Source organism: Festucalex cinctus, chromosome 17 (genome assembly GCF_051991245.1).
Source record: "Festucalex cinctus isolate MCC-2025b chromosome 17, RoL_Fcin_1.0, whole genome shotgun sequence".
Lineage (NCBI taxonomy): Eukaryota > Metazoa > Chordata > Actinopteri > Syngnathiformes > Syngnathidae > Festucalex > Festucalex cinctus.
The window spans coordinates 18,736,600-18,757,596 of NC_135427.1; the positions used below are offsets into that span (position 1 = coordinate 18,736,600).

The 20,997-nt window shown below is 37.1% G+C and overlaps 1 protein-coding gene across 9 annotated transcripts in view; it reads right to left on the reverse strand.

Moving 5' to 3' along the window:
- The window catches only part of rbfox3a (RNA binding fox-1 homolog 3a), a 509,587-nt gene that overhangs the window by 266,030 nt on the left and 222,560 nt on the right, over nucleotides 1-20,997 (reverse strand). For all 9 annotated transcript variants that reach the window (XM_077501734.1, XM_077501742.1, XM_077501745.1 and 6 more), the window contains one exon: nucleotides 17,674-17,726. In XM_077501734.1, coding sequence (XP_077357860.1) covers nucleotides 17,674-17,726 — 53 coding nt within the window. The remainder of the gene's footprint in view (nucleotides 1-17,673; nucleotides 17,727-20,997) is intronic.

Sequence of the window (20,997 nt, forward strand, 5' to 3'; positions counted from 1 at the left end):
TAAGGTTTTTTTTCCTCAACATGAAAAAGGTGTCCTGCCGTTGGTTCAGAGCATTCAAGGACCAATAGCATATCTTAGATCGGCACGCAGTGAACATGTCACATACCAGTGAATGTTGTGCACCAGCAAGACACAAGATGCTGCATCCAAAATCCTATATTAGCGTTGGAATTAATGGTATCGGCATGTTACTTGTGAGTCGTCACGAATACTGATACCACTGTTTTAATGCGGTATCGGCACCTCTGCCGATACCAGTATCGGTATCGGAACAACACTAGTTAGAATGGTGAGAATTGGTTGAAAAATGTGGAAGAAGTATGTCAAATATGGTGTGAGGAATAAAATTGCAGATATTATAAAGTTGAAGGTGTTCACACACATTTTGCTGACCCCGTACAAGCATATTTTGTTTAAAATAAAACGATGTTGTATTCGACAAGTGGCAATATTGCACCCCAATTTCTCCACCAGAGTCATGTCAATAAATACAGTATGTGCCACAACCCCAATGTAAAAATGATTTATAGACCTTAACACGGATCCAGATTTAGTGTTATAATAATTTTTTATTCAAAACAATATGCATGTAATATCTACTCCAAATAGGAGATAAAATTGGATGGTGATGAACTGATGTGAAAATGACGTGAAATTTTACAAGCTAAACGCGAATTCAAGAAGCAAGTATCTGTACGAGTAGTTCAACAATTGAAAATTGATTTGATTGGGGGGAGAGAGAGAGAGAGAGCTAGCGATAGAGAAAGACAGAGAGATAGAGATGCTCCCTCCCAGCATTAATTATGTCCGTCTCCACTTTGAGGTCAATTACCATAAATCAAAGTTAGAATAATAAGCCCATCAAAGGCTTGTTCAGTCATTGGCCTCTCCCGTCCTATCACACAGCTTCATCATGTTTTATGTTCACTATATCACATTGAGAAGCAGGAGCTGCGAGGTTACGACTTTAATTCAGTTCAGAATTCTTTATTTCTCTCCATCGCTCCACTACGTGGATGCCTATTGAGAATAACAATATGTCACAATCGCCATATCTGAAGACGGTTCGCGCACCAATATTGTCTCATCCCGATCTGGTATTTTGAAATGTGGGGCTGCACACGCAGTATATGACAACGCTCACATTTTTAGTACAAGAGTTACTAGGACAAACCATCCAATGCAACAGCTTCACCATGAATTTCAGAGAGGGTGTGGGTGATGCTGGAAGGTTGTTGTCTATTGTCATTTTGGTCTGCGCCCTGGATATTAGATACATAGAAAGAGTTTTGAAATGGATTTTACTTCATTTAACCATTTTGGATATAAGTGCTACAATATCTTAATTGTGTAATATTTAAACAACTGAAATGAACGCATTTGAATAGCATGACAGAGTTGCAGGAAACTCGGTCTGCATTTTTGAAGGGCAAAGGTCAAGGTTATTTTTAATGCGACAAAGGCGCATCTGGGTGTGCTCTGTGCAAATTAAATGTAACACTTGATGATTACAATGAGTGCAGCTGTGATAATGGTCTCTTACAGTTTAAGTGGATTTTTGAGATCCCTCATTCATTTCGCTGAGCATTTCCCACTCACTGTGTTTGTGAAAGTGCCTGAACAGCCTCTATAAATTATGGCGCAAATAACGCTGCTGCATGAAAATATGTGGCAGTTTTGTTTTTAGTACAAATCGGGTCACAAATGCTTTAGGAATGGCTTTAGAGTCCGCAGAAAGTTGAAAATAAAAACTTTCTAAATTTAGTTTGAGAGTTCTCAAATCCATTGTTGCCACCTGACTTTTTAGTAGAGCATTGCAAGTGGTCATTAAAAAGCAATTCTGTCAGAATCATGCCGTTTGCCAAATTAACTGTTCATATAAAATTGTGCCTCAGACGGTGGCTCGTCCGGGATACCAAGAAGGATACGGGGTGTGTGGGTATCCAGACACGGAATATGGAGGGGCAGGTGGTGGTGGATTTTGGCAAAAAGATGGTCATGAACATTTTCTTCCATTTTCTTCTTACTTCATTGACTGTCACATACAGAACAGCACACTGTACTTCAGCATACCACCTACCTAATATAGTGACATGGAATAAATCACTTCATTTTTTTTAAATGAAGATATATCTGACAATTGAAACTATTATTTCATCTTATTTATATCCTCATAGCTACTGATATAAGCTATGCTGATTGTGATGTAGATTTCAGCTACCGTATTTTCCGCACTATAAGGCACACCTCAATATAAGGCGCACCTTCAATGACTGACATATTTTCAAACTTTTTCCAATTATAAGGCTACAATAGAGGCTGGGGTTACGTTATGCATCCATTAGATGGTGCTGCGCTAAAGGGAATGTCAAAACAGTCAGATAGGTCAGTCAAACTTAATTAATAGATTACAAACCAGCTTTCTGACAACTTCATTCACTCCCAAAATGAATAAACAGCTGTTTTATTATTTTCTCTGAGGTAAATTAGTATTAGCTAGCAATCCAAGATGGCGGGATCTTCTGCGCATGCGAGTCACCGATCGTGCAGGGTCATTATGGCATTTTTTTTACTTGGTCTGAGGAAATATTCTGAGATATATCTTTTGAGATAAGATATTTGGCTGAAAATGCCATAATCAGCAATATTAAAACAATAAAAGGCTTGCAATATTTCAGTTGATTAGTAATGAATCCAGAATGTATGGCATTATGCTTATTTAATTGCATTACAGAAAATAATGGACTTTACCACAATATTCTAATTTTCTGAGACAGTCCTGTAAGGCGCGCTGGATTATAAGGCGCATGGTCAGCTTTTGAAAAAATTGAAGGCTTTTAGGTGCGCCTTATATTGCGGAAAATACGGTAGTCTAAATGAACAACAGTTGCCAATAAGGACTGTAAATTGACTTATCACCCAACTCATTTCTTTGGCTTTTACGTCCACCGCCCTCATCACCTCGCAGTGCACAAAAAACCCTTGACTGCATTGGCCAATAGACTTTCTATTAAACCCTTTGCATAACCATGAAAGAGTGTTGCATGGACGACTAGACGTTGAGCTAATATTCAATATGACCTTTTCTGAAAGCCTGTATTCCAATAAATACTAATTTCCTGTTGATCTAATTAGTGCCTACAGGAATTTGTCTTCATCAATTATTGAGTAAAAACAGGAGAAACTGTACGGTCTGCCATTGTAATGGATTTATTATGGTTGAGGGAGTGGGCAGAAAGAAAGGGTGGCTATTATTTATTAAGCAGTTCTTTAATTGTGTAGAAACCACCTGCTGACACATGCACTACTAAGGAGTATAGTGTAGTGGCATATTGTCCATATGGGCGAGCACAGAGTGAACATGTGTAAACCCAGTGCAGAGTCCTGATTCCCTACAGAATGCTGGGGCACAACTAAAATGCAATTGACAAACATATACCAAATCTTAATGCAGTTTTAGCCACATTGAAACCAGATAGTAAATCCCACAACTCTCCATTGTGAACAGCTAACATAAAAATGTAGCCTCACATGGCTTTTGGTGGCACAAGTAGAAAGGTGGACTTCACTGATAGGCCTTATCTCGCACTTTCCAAAGTTGTCCTTGCACTAAGATTTTCCTCTCTTTAATTTTTAATGAACATAAAGTCCAAACAAAGCTTTTATCAAGTGGACTAAAGAAAAGTGGTCTTACTAAGGGTAGTCAGTAGGGTTGGGCGGTAATACGGTAATAAGGTATCCCGCAGTGTCTAAAAATACAAACGGTGTCACTTTAAAAATGCTGCTACTTAAAAAAAATAATAATAAAATGATATAAATATATTTTTGAGAGAAAATTTAAATGTGTACTTGTTTTCAAGTTAATATAACTATTTACTGATAACTATTTTTAAAACTAATGACCTGTTTTGTTTCCTCACACAGTTCAGCCTTTAATACCAGTGACTGTCACTAATATATATATTTTTGGGTTTTGTGTTGTTTGTGTGGTAAAGTAAAGCAAGAAAACAAAATAATTGCCATTGCAACCATGGAGCACCCAAATCACAAAATGTAGCGCCCAGAGAACTAAAGAGGAAAAATGTGACGATATTACCGTATACGGCGGTGTGATGAGGAGACGGTGAAACGGTGTCAAAATCTTAATACCGCCCAACCCTAGTAGTCAGGTCTTACAGATGTGAAGTTTTTTATGGAAATAATAAATAAATATTTTCAAGATGCAGCCATGAATCACAGACGATGGTCATATGTGTGTACTATGTAGATATCACTTCAATCCTCACGGTCATAACTTTATAAATTCATTTTACTTATCAAGTCATAACATAACACATATGTTCTTATTCTGACTGTTCATGCCCAAAAGGAAGCTCCTGCCAACATCCAAGACATCCAACACAAACTTAAGTTGATACACTCAGGTCATAACTCTACAAACATCAACAGGTTAGCATAGCACTAGCTAGCAACATGTGCTTGTGTGAGTCTGCGTGTGTGCTAAAAAATACCACAAAAAAAGTGACAGAAGAAGCAAGCATATTAAATGAAACTAATGATATATTAACCATCTTAGCATCTTTATGTCATGTTTTGTGTTTCATATTTAATGATACTTCCTAATTTAATGAGGACAACTGGGTAAACATAAAATTAACATGATGTGTTTTTGATGTTCTGTTTGTACGCATCTGTGATCTTTGGGTCAGTTTGATCCCACGCTTTTTTGGCGGAATGAAACGCAACAGAATTATCAACATTTTCGACAGATTTGTTTGTGCCTGTTATAGATTACATTGAGGTCACTCAAACATAGACTATTATCATCTTCAAAAAGCTTCAGGGTCATATAACCTTATGTATTGTAAGCCAGTATGTATCTCTGTGAGCCCATTGCTTGATCAATTGTATAATCATCTCTTGGTGCTGTTTGGTCTCTGTTTAGGCTGCATTTCTGCTACTATTAAGTTGGTTCACTCCTAATCTTTATCTTGCTATCAATTTTTTATTTATTTATTTTTTAAATTTTAATAAAAAACTCAACTCAACTCTATATTTATAGAACACTTTAAAACAACCAGAGCTGTTTTCTTAAGATGGAAGCCAGGGAGCTGCAGATAAAATGAAAACAGGAGAGGCCCCAGAATTGAACCGTGCGGGACACCATACGATCAGCTGACATAGTAATAATGAAGTAGGGATGCAACGATATCCAAACATCACAATACGATAATATCACGATACGAAAGCCACCATATAATTATCATGATATTGTGGGGAGGTTGGTGATACAAAAAAGCTCACAATATTGTAAAAAATACAATATTATCAAGCTATAATCTCTAATAAGACTTTATATTGAGGCACTTACTTGCTAATGCATGCACACAGAGTTCCTCCACATATTGACTCGGTTTACAAGCATATTACGTGACACGTGCACCTTCATCTTACCAATAGCGTGGATTTGAAAAATAGAAGGGCCAAAACATGCCTTGTGAAAATGAAACTGCACTAAAAAAAAACTAAAAAAAAACAGAGGGTAATAGAATTGCACAAATGGAAATCAACCTGACTTTTTTTTTAACAGATGTGCTGCTTATTATATTGTGGCACTTTTAATATTGCGATATCACGATATTGCCATTATCGTTACATTTCTATAATGAAGGCATTACAATAATAAAGAAATTACATGATGTATCAGTCACATAAACGTTTCAAGTTGTTATTATTGTTGTAATTATTATTATTATTAGTATTATTATTATTATTATTAATGTATTTCACATTCATTTTCTATAATGCTTATCCTGTTCAGAGTCACGGGTATCAGGAGCCAATTACTAGGTGAGAGGTAGATTAGTGATGATGATGATTGTTGTTGCTGATGATGATGATCTAATTTTCAGCCTCTACAGATTTTTGTTTCTCCGTTTTCTATATTCCCTCTTCCTCAGATTTGCGTGATGTGAAAGTTGAGTAAGCGAAGCGGAGTTCGGAAGTTTATCGCACCAAATGGTGGGTCATTTCACTAGCAATTGGCAACTCTGCATCTGCAGCAGAATCCCACACCGGTGTCATATGTAAAGTGCTTTCCATCGAGCAGGAATTACTCCTGTCTTCTGGCTACGCACACGCACGCACACGCGCCCGAATATATCTAGAGTAGATGGCCAAGGGGGAAGGAGGGAGGGAGGGAGAGACAGAGAAAAGCTGACTTAAACATTTTTCTCCATTTCACAAAAGTAGCTGTGGTGCTGTCAACATGATGAATGAGAGTATAAAAAGTGAGAGAGAGACATAAAAAGAAAGCAGAGAGAGTGAGAGAGCACGAGGAGAGGCAGACGGGGAAGAATGCGGTGGAGAACACGTTTTGGGGGAAGCATGAGGTGGAGTTCTCTGACCTGGGGATGTGACAGCAGCTGTTGAACATTTCCACCAGTGTACAGTATGACTCGGTGTGTGTGTGCGTGCGTGTCATCACTTTATAACAGCATTGGTTGCAAACATGCCCTTTCACACAGTTGATGATTAGGCAGTCAGCACTTGTACAGGTGTTTTGACACGTTCGTATTTATGAGCTCCCCATTAAACAGGTAAGAACAGACCGTCAAGCAGCCTCAGCAAGACACTGCAATAACGTGAAAAGCCTTCATTCATGCAGATCTGAGTGGGGGGGTGCATGTGTGTGTGTACCGTTGAGGTTGGGAGTTTACATGGGTATGAATGTCATGTAAACTTGGGTCTTTTGAAAAAGGGTGGAATGACTCTACAAACTCAAAGACTTTTCAAAGAAACATGGGGCTATTTTTTTATTATTACCGTATTTTTCGGATTATACGTCGCTCCGGATTATAAATCGAACCAGCCAAAAAATGCATAATTAAGAAGGAAAAAACATATATGAGTCGCACTGGAGTATAAGTCGCATTTTTGGGGGAAATTTATTTGGTAAAATCCAACACCAAAAACATACGTCATCTTGAAAGGCAATTTAAAATAAAAATAAAAGAGAGAACAACAGGCTGAATAAGCGTACGGTATACTAACGTTACATGACTGACATGCCTGGTAATGTCAGTAACGACGTAACATATTAAGAGTTTGTAGCGAGCAGTGACGGGAGTCGGACGCGGAGCGTTGAAGCACGAAGCCAAAGGCTGGCGTTTTATTGACATCAGCTTCTGAGGTCTTAACAGCAACTCCCCACTCAGCTAGAAGCTAACAGGCTAACTCCCCTTTTCCACATAACAAAACCTTCCCACCCGGAACTCTCCCTTCGTCCCAACGTTCCGTGGGTGAATTATGTTCCCATCACTACAAGTTATTCATATAACTCTAGCATAAAGAACATGCTAACAAGTTTACCAAACTATCACTTTCACTCCAAATCACTAAATCCAATGAAATGTTCATCCTCTGTGTCACTTTTAAACAACTCCCCCAACTCGGGAGGTAGACGATGCTCTTCTACCGGCAATGTTGAACTTATCAACACAGGCCTAGAGCGCCCTCTTGCGGTTTAGTGTGAAAATAACATGTGAAATGATATAATAATGTGTTAATTTCACACATAAGTCGCACCAGAGTATAAGTCGCACCCCCGGCCAAACTATAAAAAAAAACTGCGACTCATAATCCGAAAAATACGGTAGTTTGAATTTGGGTTTGTCGTTGTTGGTCAGCTTCCTCTCCGTCCATGGCAAATTAACAACGGTGCCCCAGTATTTTTCAATTCATGGCAGACTTGAACCTGGATAATTCCATCCTAAACGATTTCCTTTCGTCTGAAGGTGCCAGTTTCTTTGTACAGACGCACCTGGTTGAACAGATGATCTTTGAATCAATGGTTATTTAGAAATGGTTCCAAAAGTTTTTTTCCATCCATCCATCTGTGTAAATCTATAGTTCTCATTCTAACATCTTCACGGTCTCTTGGACTTTTATTTCTTCCTCTGAATATTGATCAATCCAATGATTATTAACAATGACAACATTTTTATGATGAGGAATTCATCCATTGTGAACACTAATGTGCAGAGATGTCAAATCCAAGTCCAGAAAGTAAAAACCCTACCACTATTTGGCTGAAGTTTTCTGGACCTGGATTTGACACCTTTGCTATTTATGTCATGACTGTATTTTGTCTGTGTATTATTTGGGGCAAGGGTTATGTTCGGGTCATGACTGTGTGGTCAAGTGTCTGTTTTGAACTGATGTAACCGGCATCTAGTTTCATCTGGTAAGAAGCTATGTGAAGTCAGGAGCTATGTGATGTCAGAATCTCTTTATCTGGTCAGAAGCCAAGCAGAGATATCCATGTCGGCCCTGTTAGCCACATGTTTGGCCACAGCCAATCTGATCCATTCGCTGTCTATATAAATCTGAAAGAGAAGTGTGTTGGTGCCGAATTATTAATCCGTTCCTCTGTCCATGTGGCCACCTGCTCCTCTGCTCGCCTTGTTCCATGCCTCTGGATCCATGATGTCTTCCTGTTGTTTCTGGTCAAGTCAAGTTAGTTCCACGCCTCTTGATGTTGTGCGAATAAAGTGTTAAAACTCTTATTTGTGTCTGCGTTTTGGGATCCAACCCAAGAACATAACAATATAGCAGTTACCGGTAATAGTGATTGGCTTTGTCACTTTAGCACCTTCAATCTCACTTATTGAAAGAGGCACATGAATGAATGTGTTGTATATGTTAAATCTTTTGGATAGTAGACCTTGTGTTGATGAGCAAAAAGCTAAAGTCACTTAAATCTTGTGCAACCAATTCTTTTTTGAAAATAGTTGTTCTTGTACAATCATTGCACCCTAAGAAAAATAGCAGTTCAAATATCTCATTATAAGTCCCAAATTAGTTTGATGTTTATGCCAAGAGTGTTTTCCTCCAAGGGCCACACGGAAAAATCAAAGGATGCGAGGGCCATTTTCTTTTTAACTTTAATTAATCAGGCACACCAAAAGCAGTCAGTCAAGCAATTGCAAATTGTTTGTATATTATTATTATTATTTTTTTTTTATTTTTTATTTTTTTATTTTTTATTTTTTTATTTTTTTAACACTACCTGAATGACTTTCTATAAGGTAGTTTAGGATTTAACAAGATTTTTTTGGTGGTTGAGACCCTATAGGCCAACAAACCCACCAGAAAATATCAGCTACTGCACTGAACCATCTCTACATTGACAAACAAAACAGGAGCAATCTGTCCTTGACCATTTTTGAAATGTTTACATGAGAATCATTCATGAGATATATTCACAATTTGTAGAGCAGCGCAGAATGTGAAGGGCACCATTTTTTTGTGTAAAAATGAATAATCTTTATTCACCACAGTGTTATGTCGAGAAATGTTATTTGACTTATCATAAAAAATAATTAGCATATTTTGAAAAGCTCTACAGCATTTAAACAAAAAAACATTTATGAGTAGCTAGGGATGTAACGATAACGGTAATATTGTGATATCCCGATATTAAAACTGCCACAATATATTGTTGTCATCATGTCACGATATTAAAAGTCGGGTTGATGTCCATAGGTGCAGTTCTAGCACCCTCTGGTGGCTAGTGTTCTAGTGCAGCTTAATTTTCACAAGGCATGTTTTCGCCCTTTTATATTTAAAATCCACACGAATGGTCAGATGAAGGGGCACGTAATATGCTTGTGAAGTCAATGTGGAGGAACTCAATTATTATTATTATTCACAAGTAAGTGCCTCAATATTAATTGATAATAGAGATTATAGGTTGTTTATATGCATTGCTGTAATGTACAAAAGCGCAATATTGTGTTTTTTTTTAGTGTGTCCTCTATTTCTTTTACAATATTGTGACCTTTTTTTGTATTGCCAACCTCCCCACAATATCGTGATAATTATCGTATTGTGACTTTATATCGTGATAATATCGCATCCTGATATTTGGATATCGTTACATCCCTAATAGTAGCAGAAGTCATTTTTAGTATACGTTGTGAGCCACTTAAAAATGGATGGTGGGCCACAAATCGCCCCAAGGGCTATAATTTAAACACCATATGCACATGATTCCAAGTAAAAAAAATATTTTTTAGATTGCTTTTCTTTTTTTAACACGTTCTGTTGTATAATAAATGTTCATCTACTGCACAACATTGCGGCATAGTAACACTCAGTAAATATATCAGCAATGGGATGATCTATTGTCCAAAACGGAAAAAGGAAATCAAATGTACTGTAAAACGAAATTAAACTAGGATAACTTTATAAGTTAGATGATTCTTAGGAACATTTCCAAGAGGAAAGTTTAATATCTGGTACCACCTGCTGGTCAGACTCAGGTCTTATAAAACACAACGGGCACAAGAAACAAAAGATTGCAATGACTCGGACATACATCTGGAGTTAGTGTTTATGGCGTATTCAATATAATGCTTGCTGCGAGGTGTACAGGCTGCTACAAGCAGCAAATGAAAATGAATATTCATTGAGAAACGCCACTCTGCTGGATGGTCCAGCGAACCTGCTTGCTGATTGTGATACATGGCAGCTGACAATCAGCCCACTGCAGAGGGCCATAACCTAATGTTTTGCGCGCTGATGACAGTGTGAGGCAGCGGCCCCAAACACGGCAGTAATTGGACATTACTCCTCAAGAAAGGCCTAAAAGCATCTCTGCCACTCGTTGTGCTGACATCCCTCTTTTACTCTCATCACACCGGTCTCCATTTTCCCTTTGCTCTGGCCAGTGCCGCTTTAATTGTAATGGCCTTTCTGGAAGTGTTAAAAGCAGCTCCGAGGCACTGGGCATCACTTTAACAAATATAAAGAGAAGTGCAGGCATTTACACTCTAGAGTTGTCTGCGTTGCTGTGTTCTCTATAAAAGGCAATACAATCCACATTGAGCACAGCCAGTGTCTATTGAACTTTTCTGTGTGTGTGTGTGTACACATAACAACTAAACTGAAGATATCTGCAACAAATGCATATGCATGTGTGTGAGCATGTGTCAGTTAAATAATAATCACAGTGATGTGTATTTCCCCACAGCCCCAAATGGTGTTTATTTGTGTTAATAATGTAAGGGTGGCTCTCCGGCTGCTTTGTACTATTATCATTAAGGCCAAGCTTGCATTTTTAATGAAGAGGAAACAAACACAGCTTTACTAACATTAACACATGACTTTGAGGTGGAATTTCAACAATCAGCCTCAAGCAAACAGTGTCACACGTACAGTTTGGATTAGTTTGGACATTCAGGGATCAACCGTCAGTCAGTAGTCATTGCACTGAGCGTCTCTCTTAGCTATTTTTCATGTATATTCTTAGCAACTGTCTCTGACTGAAAATATGCAACAATAGTGAAATAATAGTGTAGAAGATAAATTAATTGCCTGGCTGGAGCAGCAACACCAGTCTCAATTAACCTTTGGGCAACGAAAGACTTCATTGTAAAAGTTTTCGAGACACGACAAGCTTTAAATTATGAAGCTTTGCAGCTTGTTTTCTTTTAGCGGTGGCTGGCAGATGAAGTAAATTTTACCTTTTTCTGGTCACAGATTCAAGTCAGTTGCTGACAAAATACAATACAATCTAAATAGGTAAATTTACTTTTGATATATACTACATTTGGAAGACAAAATTACGGAAGCGTGGAACTGCCAATGTCGAGTAAACATTTTTTTACTGGCACATTTTAATGTATTTGCAAGTATTTTCAAACATATTTGCAAATAAGACTAATTTGAAGCAGTTGCTGAAAATGTTATATTGCCACGGGTATGTGCATGCGCAAGTCAATACACTATGGCATTATGGGGGAAAAAAAAAAAGAAAAAAAAAAGCCAAACACAAATCTTGCATAGCAGACATATTTATGTAATTTTCAAACATATTGGTATAATGTAGACCAAATACAAAAAAATGTAACAGATTTTAGAATTTAGTGAGCCTACAAGTATGTTTGAATGTACTTACATATAAGTAAAAATATTTGCAAATAAATGTTTAACCCTATTTGCAATTTAAAGGCACGGTGTTCCATTTTCACTCAGTACAATGCACTATATAAATACAGGATTTTTACCCATGAACTCCTTCTCAATCTACACCTCTGGGCTTCTTTTAATGTGCAGTGGTGATTTTTCCCTAAACCCCCATTCCCCCAGCCTGTATTTTGCCATTTTGTGTTTGTTTTGTGAACAGCGAGACGTTTCTGTGGACAGACAGTTGAATACCCCTCCAGCCAATCGCAGAGCGGGGAATGGCGGGGGGGCGTGTCACTCACTGTTGGCAGACAGGGCCAGACGAATTTATCGGCTGCATGCATGACGTCACTCCCGCGGCAACTTGACAGCACACACGGATTTTATTTTTCACTCACTCACTCACTCATGTAAGCTAGCTTGAGTGAGTGAGTGAGTGAGTGAAAAAAATCCATGTGTGCTGTCAAGTTGCCGCGGCAGTGACGTCATGCAGCCGACAAATTCGCCCAGCCCCCGTCTGCGACACGCCCCCTGCCCCCTGCGGCTCTGCGATTGGCCGGAGGGTTAAACAACTGTCAGAAATGTCCCGCTGTTGACAAAACAAACACAAAATGGCAAAATACAGGCTGGGGGGGTTGGGGGTTTAGTAAAAAAAAAAATCACCACCACACATTAACAGAAGCCCAAAGGTGTAGATTGAGAAGGAGTTCATGGGTAAAAATCCTGTATTTATATACTGCATTTCCCTGAGTGAAAACGGAAGACCGTGCCTTTAAATATGTTTAAAAGTGTTTGCAAAAATCTCATATCAATAATTAAATATTTTCCCTCAACCTCTGAAGGCAACTATAATTTCAATGTTGCAAGGTATTTTTTTTTCATTTTTTTATTCTGAATGAAGAGTAAATTATGTTGTTCTTCCGGGCTTCAGGCTTAGGCAATAATTGAGAACTTAAATTATATGATTTTTTTTTAATTTGTGTCTTAGTTTAGATCTGTCAGTATATACAGTATAAGATACATTCGCCTGACTTATCTCTGAGAAGGTAAATGAAAAACCTAAACTACTTATACAGGATATGCTGATAGAGTTAATGTAAGACAAACATATGTGATGGGTAAATGGCCCTTTGGTATTTCATATCTAGTATCTAATTCTAATAATCAACAGTATTCTTTCTCAAATACTCTTGTTCAAATGGGGCCACTCAATGAAAAGTTGAAGACTAAAAAAAAAATTGGCAGCATTTTATTTTCAATATTTTATACTTTTTACTGTACTGTAACCTGTACCAAGGACTTGCAGCAGTGCAGTGGTCTTATGATGGAACTGTCAAAAACTACATTATGGTTCATGCAATATGTATTTTAAGGCTTTCCTGTTAAGTGGGGCAAAATATAGGCGGGTGGAATGGAAATGTATACAAATAGCCGCAGCATCTGATTTATAGCCATAGACTGGCCCCTCCGACAGAGGAAATTGCATCTAAAATTTAATGTCTGGGAAAAGAAAATCTAAAATCGGCAGTCAGAGTCAGAAAAAGGCAGAGAGAAACTTTTCTGCTCGAGCTGTAATTTTCAAATATAAACAGTTTAAACATGAAAACATAAGTAAATATCCCATGTTTTTATTTTCTTGTTTTAAATATCAATTGATTTCAACTGACTTGTTAACAATTTTTGCCTTTATTCTTTTAATGATGCTGCAAGAGAGACCAGAATTCTTACGGATTTTTATATTCATATAGCTTTCCATATCAATACATATCCCTTATCATATCAATATCCCTTTAACATTTTGGGGTGAAACAATAAAATGGGGGAAAAATGTGCAGTTTTTGTTACACCTACAGTGCCAAATCACAAGAGAAGGTTAAAAAAAAAAAACCTTCTCACGCACACCCATGACAACAATAGACGCACATCACCGACGCACATCAAGCTCATTTTCACACAAAACAGCCCTTGCACCATATCACCAAAACACATCTCATTGTGGCTCTTCAAAGGAGCCGCAATTCTCTAACGAAGATCTTTACTTTGAGGAGTGCACTACTTTTCAATTAGTTCCATGTCAGCGTGATTGGGCGTCAGAGCTTTGATGGGCCTGGAGGCCTGTTGATGAACACCGATAGGGGCTAAAGAAGGCAGAGCTGTAATTGCTATTATGGATAGGGACCATGGTGTGTATCTGTGTGTGTGTACTGAAAGTGTTTTATGAATTCCTGTCACTCTGCGCTTTCATGTTGATTATCAGACTTTTGTGGTAAAATATACAGTGTGGTGATAAAGTAGTTAACCTTTCCTTCTCTTATTACTTTTTAAGATAGTTTCCCCACTTTAATATTAAGATAATAAAACAAGTGTAAATATCAGACAAAAATAACCAATTGTACATAAAATGCAGTTTTGAAATGGTGATTTTCCCTACTTTGTTAACTCATTCACTCCCAACCATTTTCACTTCAGTGTTTTCCTGGATTTTGACTGATTTTTCAAGGCCCGCGAAACATTATGTTCTATTGCTATAAAAATATGGAACATACCAAAAGGGAGACTAGAGTCTCTTCTTTAATCAGGGAAAAAAAGTATATTCCTATCTGTTTCCGATGTGCAGCAATTAGCAATAGAACATAGCTAAGTCTCAATTTTTTTCACAATTCTGCTTAGAACTGTGGGGAAATTAGCTTGTTTTAACATGGCCTGGTTGATCTCTTATACTCTGCTGCCACTCAACCATTTTCTGCAGTAGAGAGACTGCATCAAAGCCATCTCTATGCTCTGGCATAAAAAACAAAACAAAAAAACGTATAAATATGTCTTTGGGACACTTAAAACATTTAAAATATGACGTATTTACACGTTTTTGGGAGCTAATGAGTTAATTAGCATTAGCGACTTAGCATGATCAACTCCTTTCCTAATATTTAATATCGTTAAGGCAAAGATAACCCAAGTTGAACATAAAATGCATTCTTTGAATAATGATTTTCCCTACATAGTTAGTTAATAATTACATTAGTTAGTTTGCATTAGTTAGCAGCTTAGCATTGTTTCCCTATTTTAAATTTCTGATCATTAAACCGATTTAAATAGCGAACAAAGATAACCCAACGTAAAATAAAATGCATTTTAAATGGTGATTTTATTTATCAAAGCATATTCAAAGCTTCTCGCCCTGTGTTTTCGATAACGATAAGACCATGAGTCTTTCACATTTCTGAGATATGAATTTTGGGCCACCTTCTTTGCAAAAGTGTTTTCATTCAGCAACACTGAAGGATTTCAAAGCATGATCTTCCTTTTTAATATCATACCAAAGCATTTTGATCAGATTCAGGTGCACATCCCAACGGAAGAGTGGACCTGCCATTGTGGAGTAAACATTTTTGGCTGGCGAGTACGTTCAAATGTACTTACGAATATGTTTGAACATACTCACAAATACATTCTAACGTTCACAAGTACGTTCGAACGTACTCGACAGCCAAAAATGTTTACTCCACATTGGCATATATGTTTGAATGTATTAAAATACATTCAAACGTATCTGCTAGTATGTTCTAACGCAGGGGTGTCCAAACTATGACCCGGGGGCCATTTGCAGCCCGCCGTCCATTTTTCAGTGGCCCGTGACATATGCTAAAAATGGCATTTGACTCAGTTCAAATAAAATAAACAAAACAAAAATGTTTGGAGATGGGCAAAGTAAGAAGAGAGGGTATCGAAAAACAGGTGCCATTAAAGGTTATTTTAGTTCACTAAAACTAATGAAAAAACTAAAATTCAAAAAACAACATTGTTACCGAAATAAAATAAAAACGAAAATGCTTTTTAAAAAACAAAAACTAACTGAAACTACATTTTATGTTTACAAAACTAACTAAAACGAACTATAATTATAGTGAACATGTCCTTTTTTTTTAGTCTTTGGTCATTAATTTAATGCATGAGCCTTTGTGGATGATTTCCAGTGTGATTTTTAGTAGATTTATTTTGATAAAAACCGGAATAATGACGATTGAAAGTATGTCACACTGAAGTGATGTCATCTAGCAGCAGCCAATAGAAAAGCACCTTCAGATGACATCGCTCCCATTGTGTTTTTTCAATATTGCGCACAAGTAATACACATAAAAAAAAACTAAAACTAATACTGAACCTAACTAAACTATAACTAAGCATTCATTAAAGAACTAAAACTAATAAAAACTAAGATAACCACCCTGAAAACTAATTAAAACTAACTAAATTTAAAAAACAAAACTCAAAACGAAATAAAAACTAAAATAAAAAAATCCAAAACTATCATAACCCTACTGCCATATTGCAAATAAATTAGTTTATGTATTGTAGCATTTTTCTAAATATGCAAAAGCACAAATAAATTATTTGTACAATTTTTATGACTAAACACAATTTCTCTTCATAATATTATGTGGCCCTTGTGTCCTTCTGATTTTCTGTATGTGGCCCTTGTGTCCTTCTGATTTTCTGTATGTGGCCCTCAAATGAAAAAGTTTGGACACCCCTGTTCTAACGTATTCGCAAGGACGTTCGAACGTACTCGCCAGCCAAACATGTTTACTCCACATTGGCAAATATGTTCGAACGCGTTTAAATATGTTTAAACGTATTTGCGAGTACGTTCTAACGAATTTACTCCACACTGGCATTTCCACGCTTCCGTACATCCCTCATTTGTCAACAACTGGAAGTAAGTTGAGCAAACAGCAGTAGGGCAAAGAAGCAACAAAAGAGGGAGTTGCCATTTAAGAGGTGGATGGAACTCAGATAGCAGGTTGGCAACATTTTTGCTCGACAGGTAAGTTTATCACCTTTAAAAACATATATAATTGATTGTACATTCAAAACAAATATTAAAACTAATAGGGTTATGTTTTACAGTGAGACTCCATCATGAACCAAAAAAAATACAAATCTGACCAATGTTGCAGTCATGGCTATATTTATGTGTACAAATACCGTATGTCCCCACACAGAAAAAATATTCTACACTGTGGTGTGCTGCAGAGTAACTGCATGAACTGTGTATATTTCGAGAGATCTAAGCGAGTTGTGATTGATCTTTCCTTCCCCTATTAGATTGCTATTGATGGGCTGTGAGAACAGAGGGCCACACCTACATCTCGCGTCTCAATTGTCACCTCAGCCACAAATCTAATTTAAATATTTTTTTTATGATGAATGTGCATGATGTTTGTGTGCAAGAAGTGTGTAGCATTTCAGACATTTCACATATTTCAACCCGAAAGGCTCGAATGAAAATGACATTCCATCATTACACAGCAGGAAAAGAGACAAGCGAGAAAAAGAAGGAAAGAGGTGAAGAGAGAGAGAGAGAGAGAGCATGTCCAACAGCATGGCACAAGCAGCAGCTGAATTAAAGAGGCTTTTTTGTGGCGTTTAATATCCATTCATTGGCTGGACTGCTGACACAGTCAGAGCACTGCGCTCAGGATTTATAGCCACTAAGAGTGGGCATGCCCAGAACCCAAAGCACTGCAGTCAGCACATTCTCACTCGGCGCATACACACACTCGGAAAGACAGCTGGCTGCGCACTCACATACATAAACGGACGCACGCACACACACACAAACATTCACCTGGGCACCCGAGGTGGTATGAGATTTGGGAGATTGTGTGCAACGGAAGCGCGAGTAGAAAAATACACACCAACCTGCCCAACTGGGGGTCTCCATGTACAGCCGACTGGTCGCGGTGAAGGGGCCTCTAGACAAGCACAAAAGAGACAGAGAGAACCAGTTTAACTATCAGTGACATAAACGTTAGTGCCATTACTTAGACAGAGAAAGAGCTCACATTAGTGCTTTGACTCAAGATGTACTTTAGCGCCGTACAGTTTAGCGTTAAAAGTGAAGATCTAGGTGCTGTAATCATTGAACTTTAAATAAAAGATGAAGGAATTATCTACAAAACCTACTGATAAAATGTAAAGCTTTTTATGTGCAATGGCTACTGCTGTAAGATCTGATTAAGCAAATGTCAGGAAAATCCTACTAGATCAGCAGAGCTTAAGTTTGGGTTCATATGAGTCACTTTAGTTCACATACGGTCCGCGGGCCGGATCAGGCCCACAAAGGAGTTCAATCCGGCCCACGAGATGATTTTGTAAAGTTAAAAAATAAATAAATAAAAATTAGAAGTCGGACCAATTAATCAGCCGGCCACAATCAACACATAGAAATTTGTGGTTTCACAAGCACTCTTCACATAAGCAATGCAACTTGTGCATGTAATTGCCCTGGTCATTATTTTACACACCACCTGAAGTTATGTAAAAAAAAAAAAAAAAAAAAAAATAAATAAATAAATAAAATAAAATAATAATAATAATAATAATAATAATAATAATAATAATAATAAAATCATAGACTGACATAAACGTGATAAATACGACACAAATTCAATTACCGGTAATTTTGCATTTGCATTCGTGGTATCTTTTTATGAAATATATTTACAGTTGAGCCCCGCTAATATAGGGCTGACACCCCCCCCTCAAAAAAAAGGAAAAAAAAAAAAGAAAAATCTGCATATAATTGACACCAATTGTTTTTAACTCATTTGCTCCCAATAACGTATAAATACGTTGGGTTTTTTTTAATGTTCCAAGAGTCAAGTGTTTTTTGTATTTTTTTTATGCGAGAGCATACAGAAGGCTTTGATGCAGCCTCTCAACTGCAAAGAACGGTTGCAGAAATGGTAGTTATTACACAAATGGCCAGTAGGTGGCAGCAGAGCAAAGGAGATCAACCAGGGCCATGTAGAAAAAAAGCTCAATGACTTACAATTTTAAATAGATTTGTGAAAACTGATGAACCTTAGCTCTCTTCTAATGCTAATTGCTGCAAAACGGAAACAGAAACTAGAGCTGTCAAACGATTAAATTTTTTAATCAGATTAATCACATTTTAGCATTTTGATTAATCATGATTAATCACTGACTTAAAAATGTTTTTTTTTCCCCAACATATTTTTCCCGCTAAATTTGAAGCGCATTTGTTATGTGTTAATTTTTTTCTACATTTAATGTTATGAGGATGTCTTCAAAAATTTATATCCACTGCACACGCTCATCCTGCTTTTTCTAATCAATTAATTATTTGCATAATTTAAAATGGGAAAAAATGACCTACAGCATATGTAAACATTTATTAAATGCTTTACTTTAATTCATGTAGTTATGTTTATTGCTCAAACTCCAACAGCTACCTTTAATGTAATCATTTGCTGTCGGCTAAAATGGATCATCTGCGGTCAAAGTTAATAGTGTGATTAATCTGTGGTAATACAATGATTAATGCGATAATTTTTTGTGATTAATTAGTTAACGCTTTAACTTTGACAGCACTAATAGAAACATACTTTTTTTTCCTGATGAAAAGAAGAGACTTTAATCTTTCTTTTGATAGGTTCCATGCTTTTATAGCAATAGAACACAATATTCTGTGGGCCTTGCAAAATCAGTCAAAATCCAGTAAAACAGCCGGGAGCGAACGGGATTGCTTCTGTGAAAATGGCTGCCAGTTAATGAGTTAAGTGATAAACCATGATTTTACCGATCCTGCCCGCTTGGTAACATATTTCCCTCCATGTGGCCCATGAGCTAATATGAGTTTGACACCCCTGCTTTAGTTGATGGAAGGTGTATATTGAATGCTACAGTCATGTTGACTATATTGCAGAAGGGTGGAAAAAAAATACAAATTTGTGCTGGAATTGTGTGAAAGAAATAAAAATACACAAAATAGGCAGACAGAAGCGTTTACAACACTTCTGGTGGTTCCGCCGGCTTAGACAGAGAGGAAGAACAGGATGTGGTACCTCGTGCCTCTCGCTGCTGCTGTATTGTCGTAATTAGTTTGGTGTAATGGCAAGTCGAGGCCAATTCTGATTAAAAATGTATATGGCGAGTGCAAGATGGTGGCAATTGTGTGAATGTGAGCATTTCTTAAATGGCCGCCATTAATCTAATGTGTTGCTCTCATTGAACGTGATAGGGAGAGCGAGAGAGTGAGGAGGGTTAGAGAAGGAAAGAGATAGAAATATAGAGAATTAGCGGTTTGAGTAAAAAGAAAAAAATATTTTAATAGCTTTAAAATAAATACAAGATAATGAGATAAGAGTTAAACAGGATTGCATTTGGCAAACACATAATTGGCTGTTAAGCAGAATGTCGCATCACAACATTTGCAACATATAACATACTTGAAATAATACAGACTAATGCCCATATCAAATGCAGCACAGCATAAGTACTAATAAAGAAAGATATTTTCTATTCTAAGTTTCCTTTTAACACGCACAAAAATGGGAACAGGTTTAACAAAAACAAACGATTGAAAAAAAAGAAAAGAAAAAAAACATTACAGCAAAGCAAATTTGTCCTGTGGCCATAAAGGGGGAAAAAGTGGTAAATATTTAAAATTAAATGAAAAACCAAAATAAAAATATTAAAACCATATTTGTTTTGTGACCCATTTTCAGCCTTGGCCATTCTGCTAAAAAAAAAAAAAAAAAAAAAAAAAAAAGTCATTCACCGTTTCTTTTATCTTTAATGCTCACTATACGAATAATAACAACAATTTACTATATGCCAGAAAGATCGAGTACACAGCTGTGGAGCCTTTCCTGCTGGATGAGGAAGAAGGTCTATTCAAAATGGTTTCTACTCTCATACTGTCTTGACCGTTCATCCATCTTATGGTCTTAACTAGTGTTGATCGGATACCATTTTTTGGCCCCCGATACCGATTCCGATTGACGATACCTAGTTTATTTTTTGTTTTTATAGGAAAAAGCTGTCTTGTCATTGGCTCAGAACATTCAAGGGCCAATAGGATATCTTGGTTTGGCAAGCAGTAAACATGTCACACATCAGTGAATGTCGTGCAAAAGCAAGATATAAGATGTTGCATTCAAAGTCCTAGATTAGCGTCAGAAATAATGGTATTGGCATGTTACTTGTTAGTACTTGCCG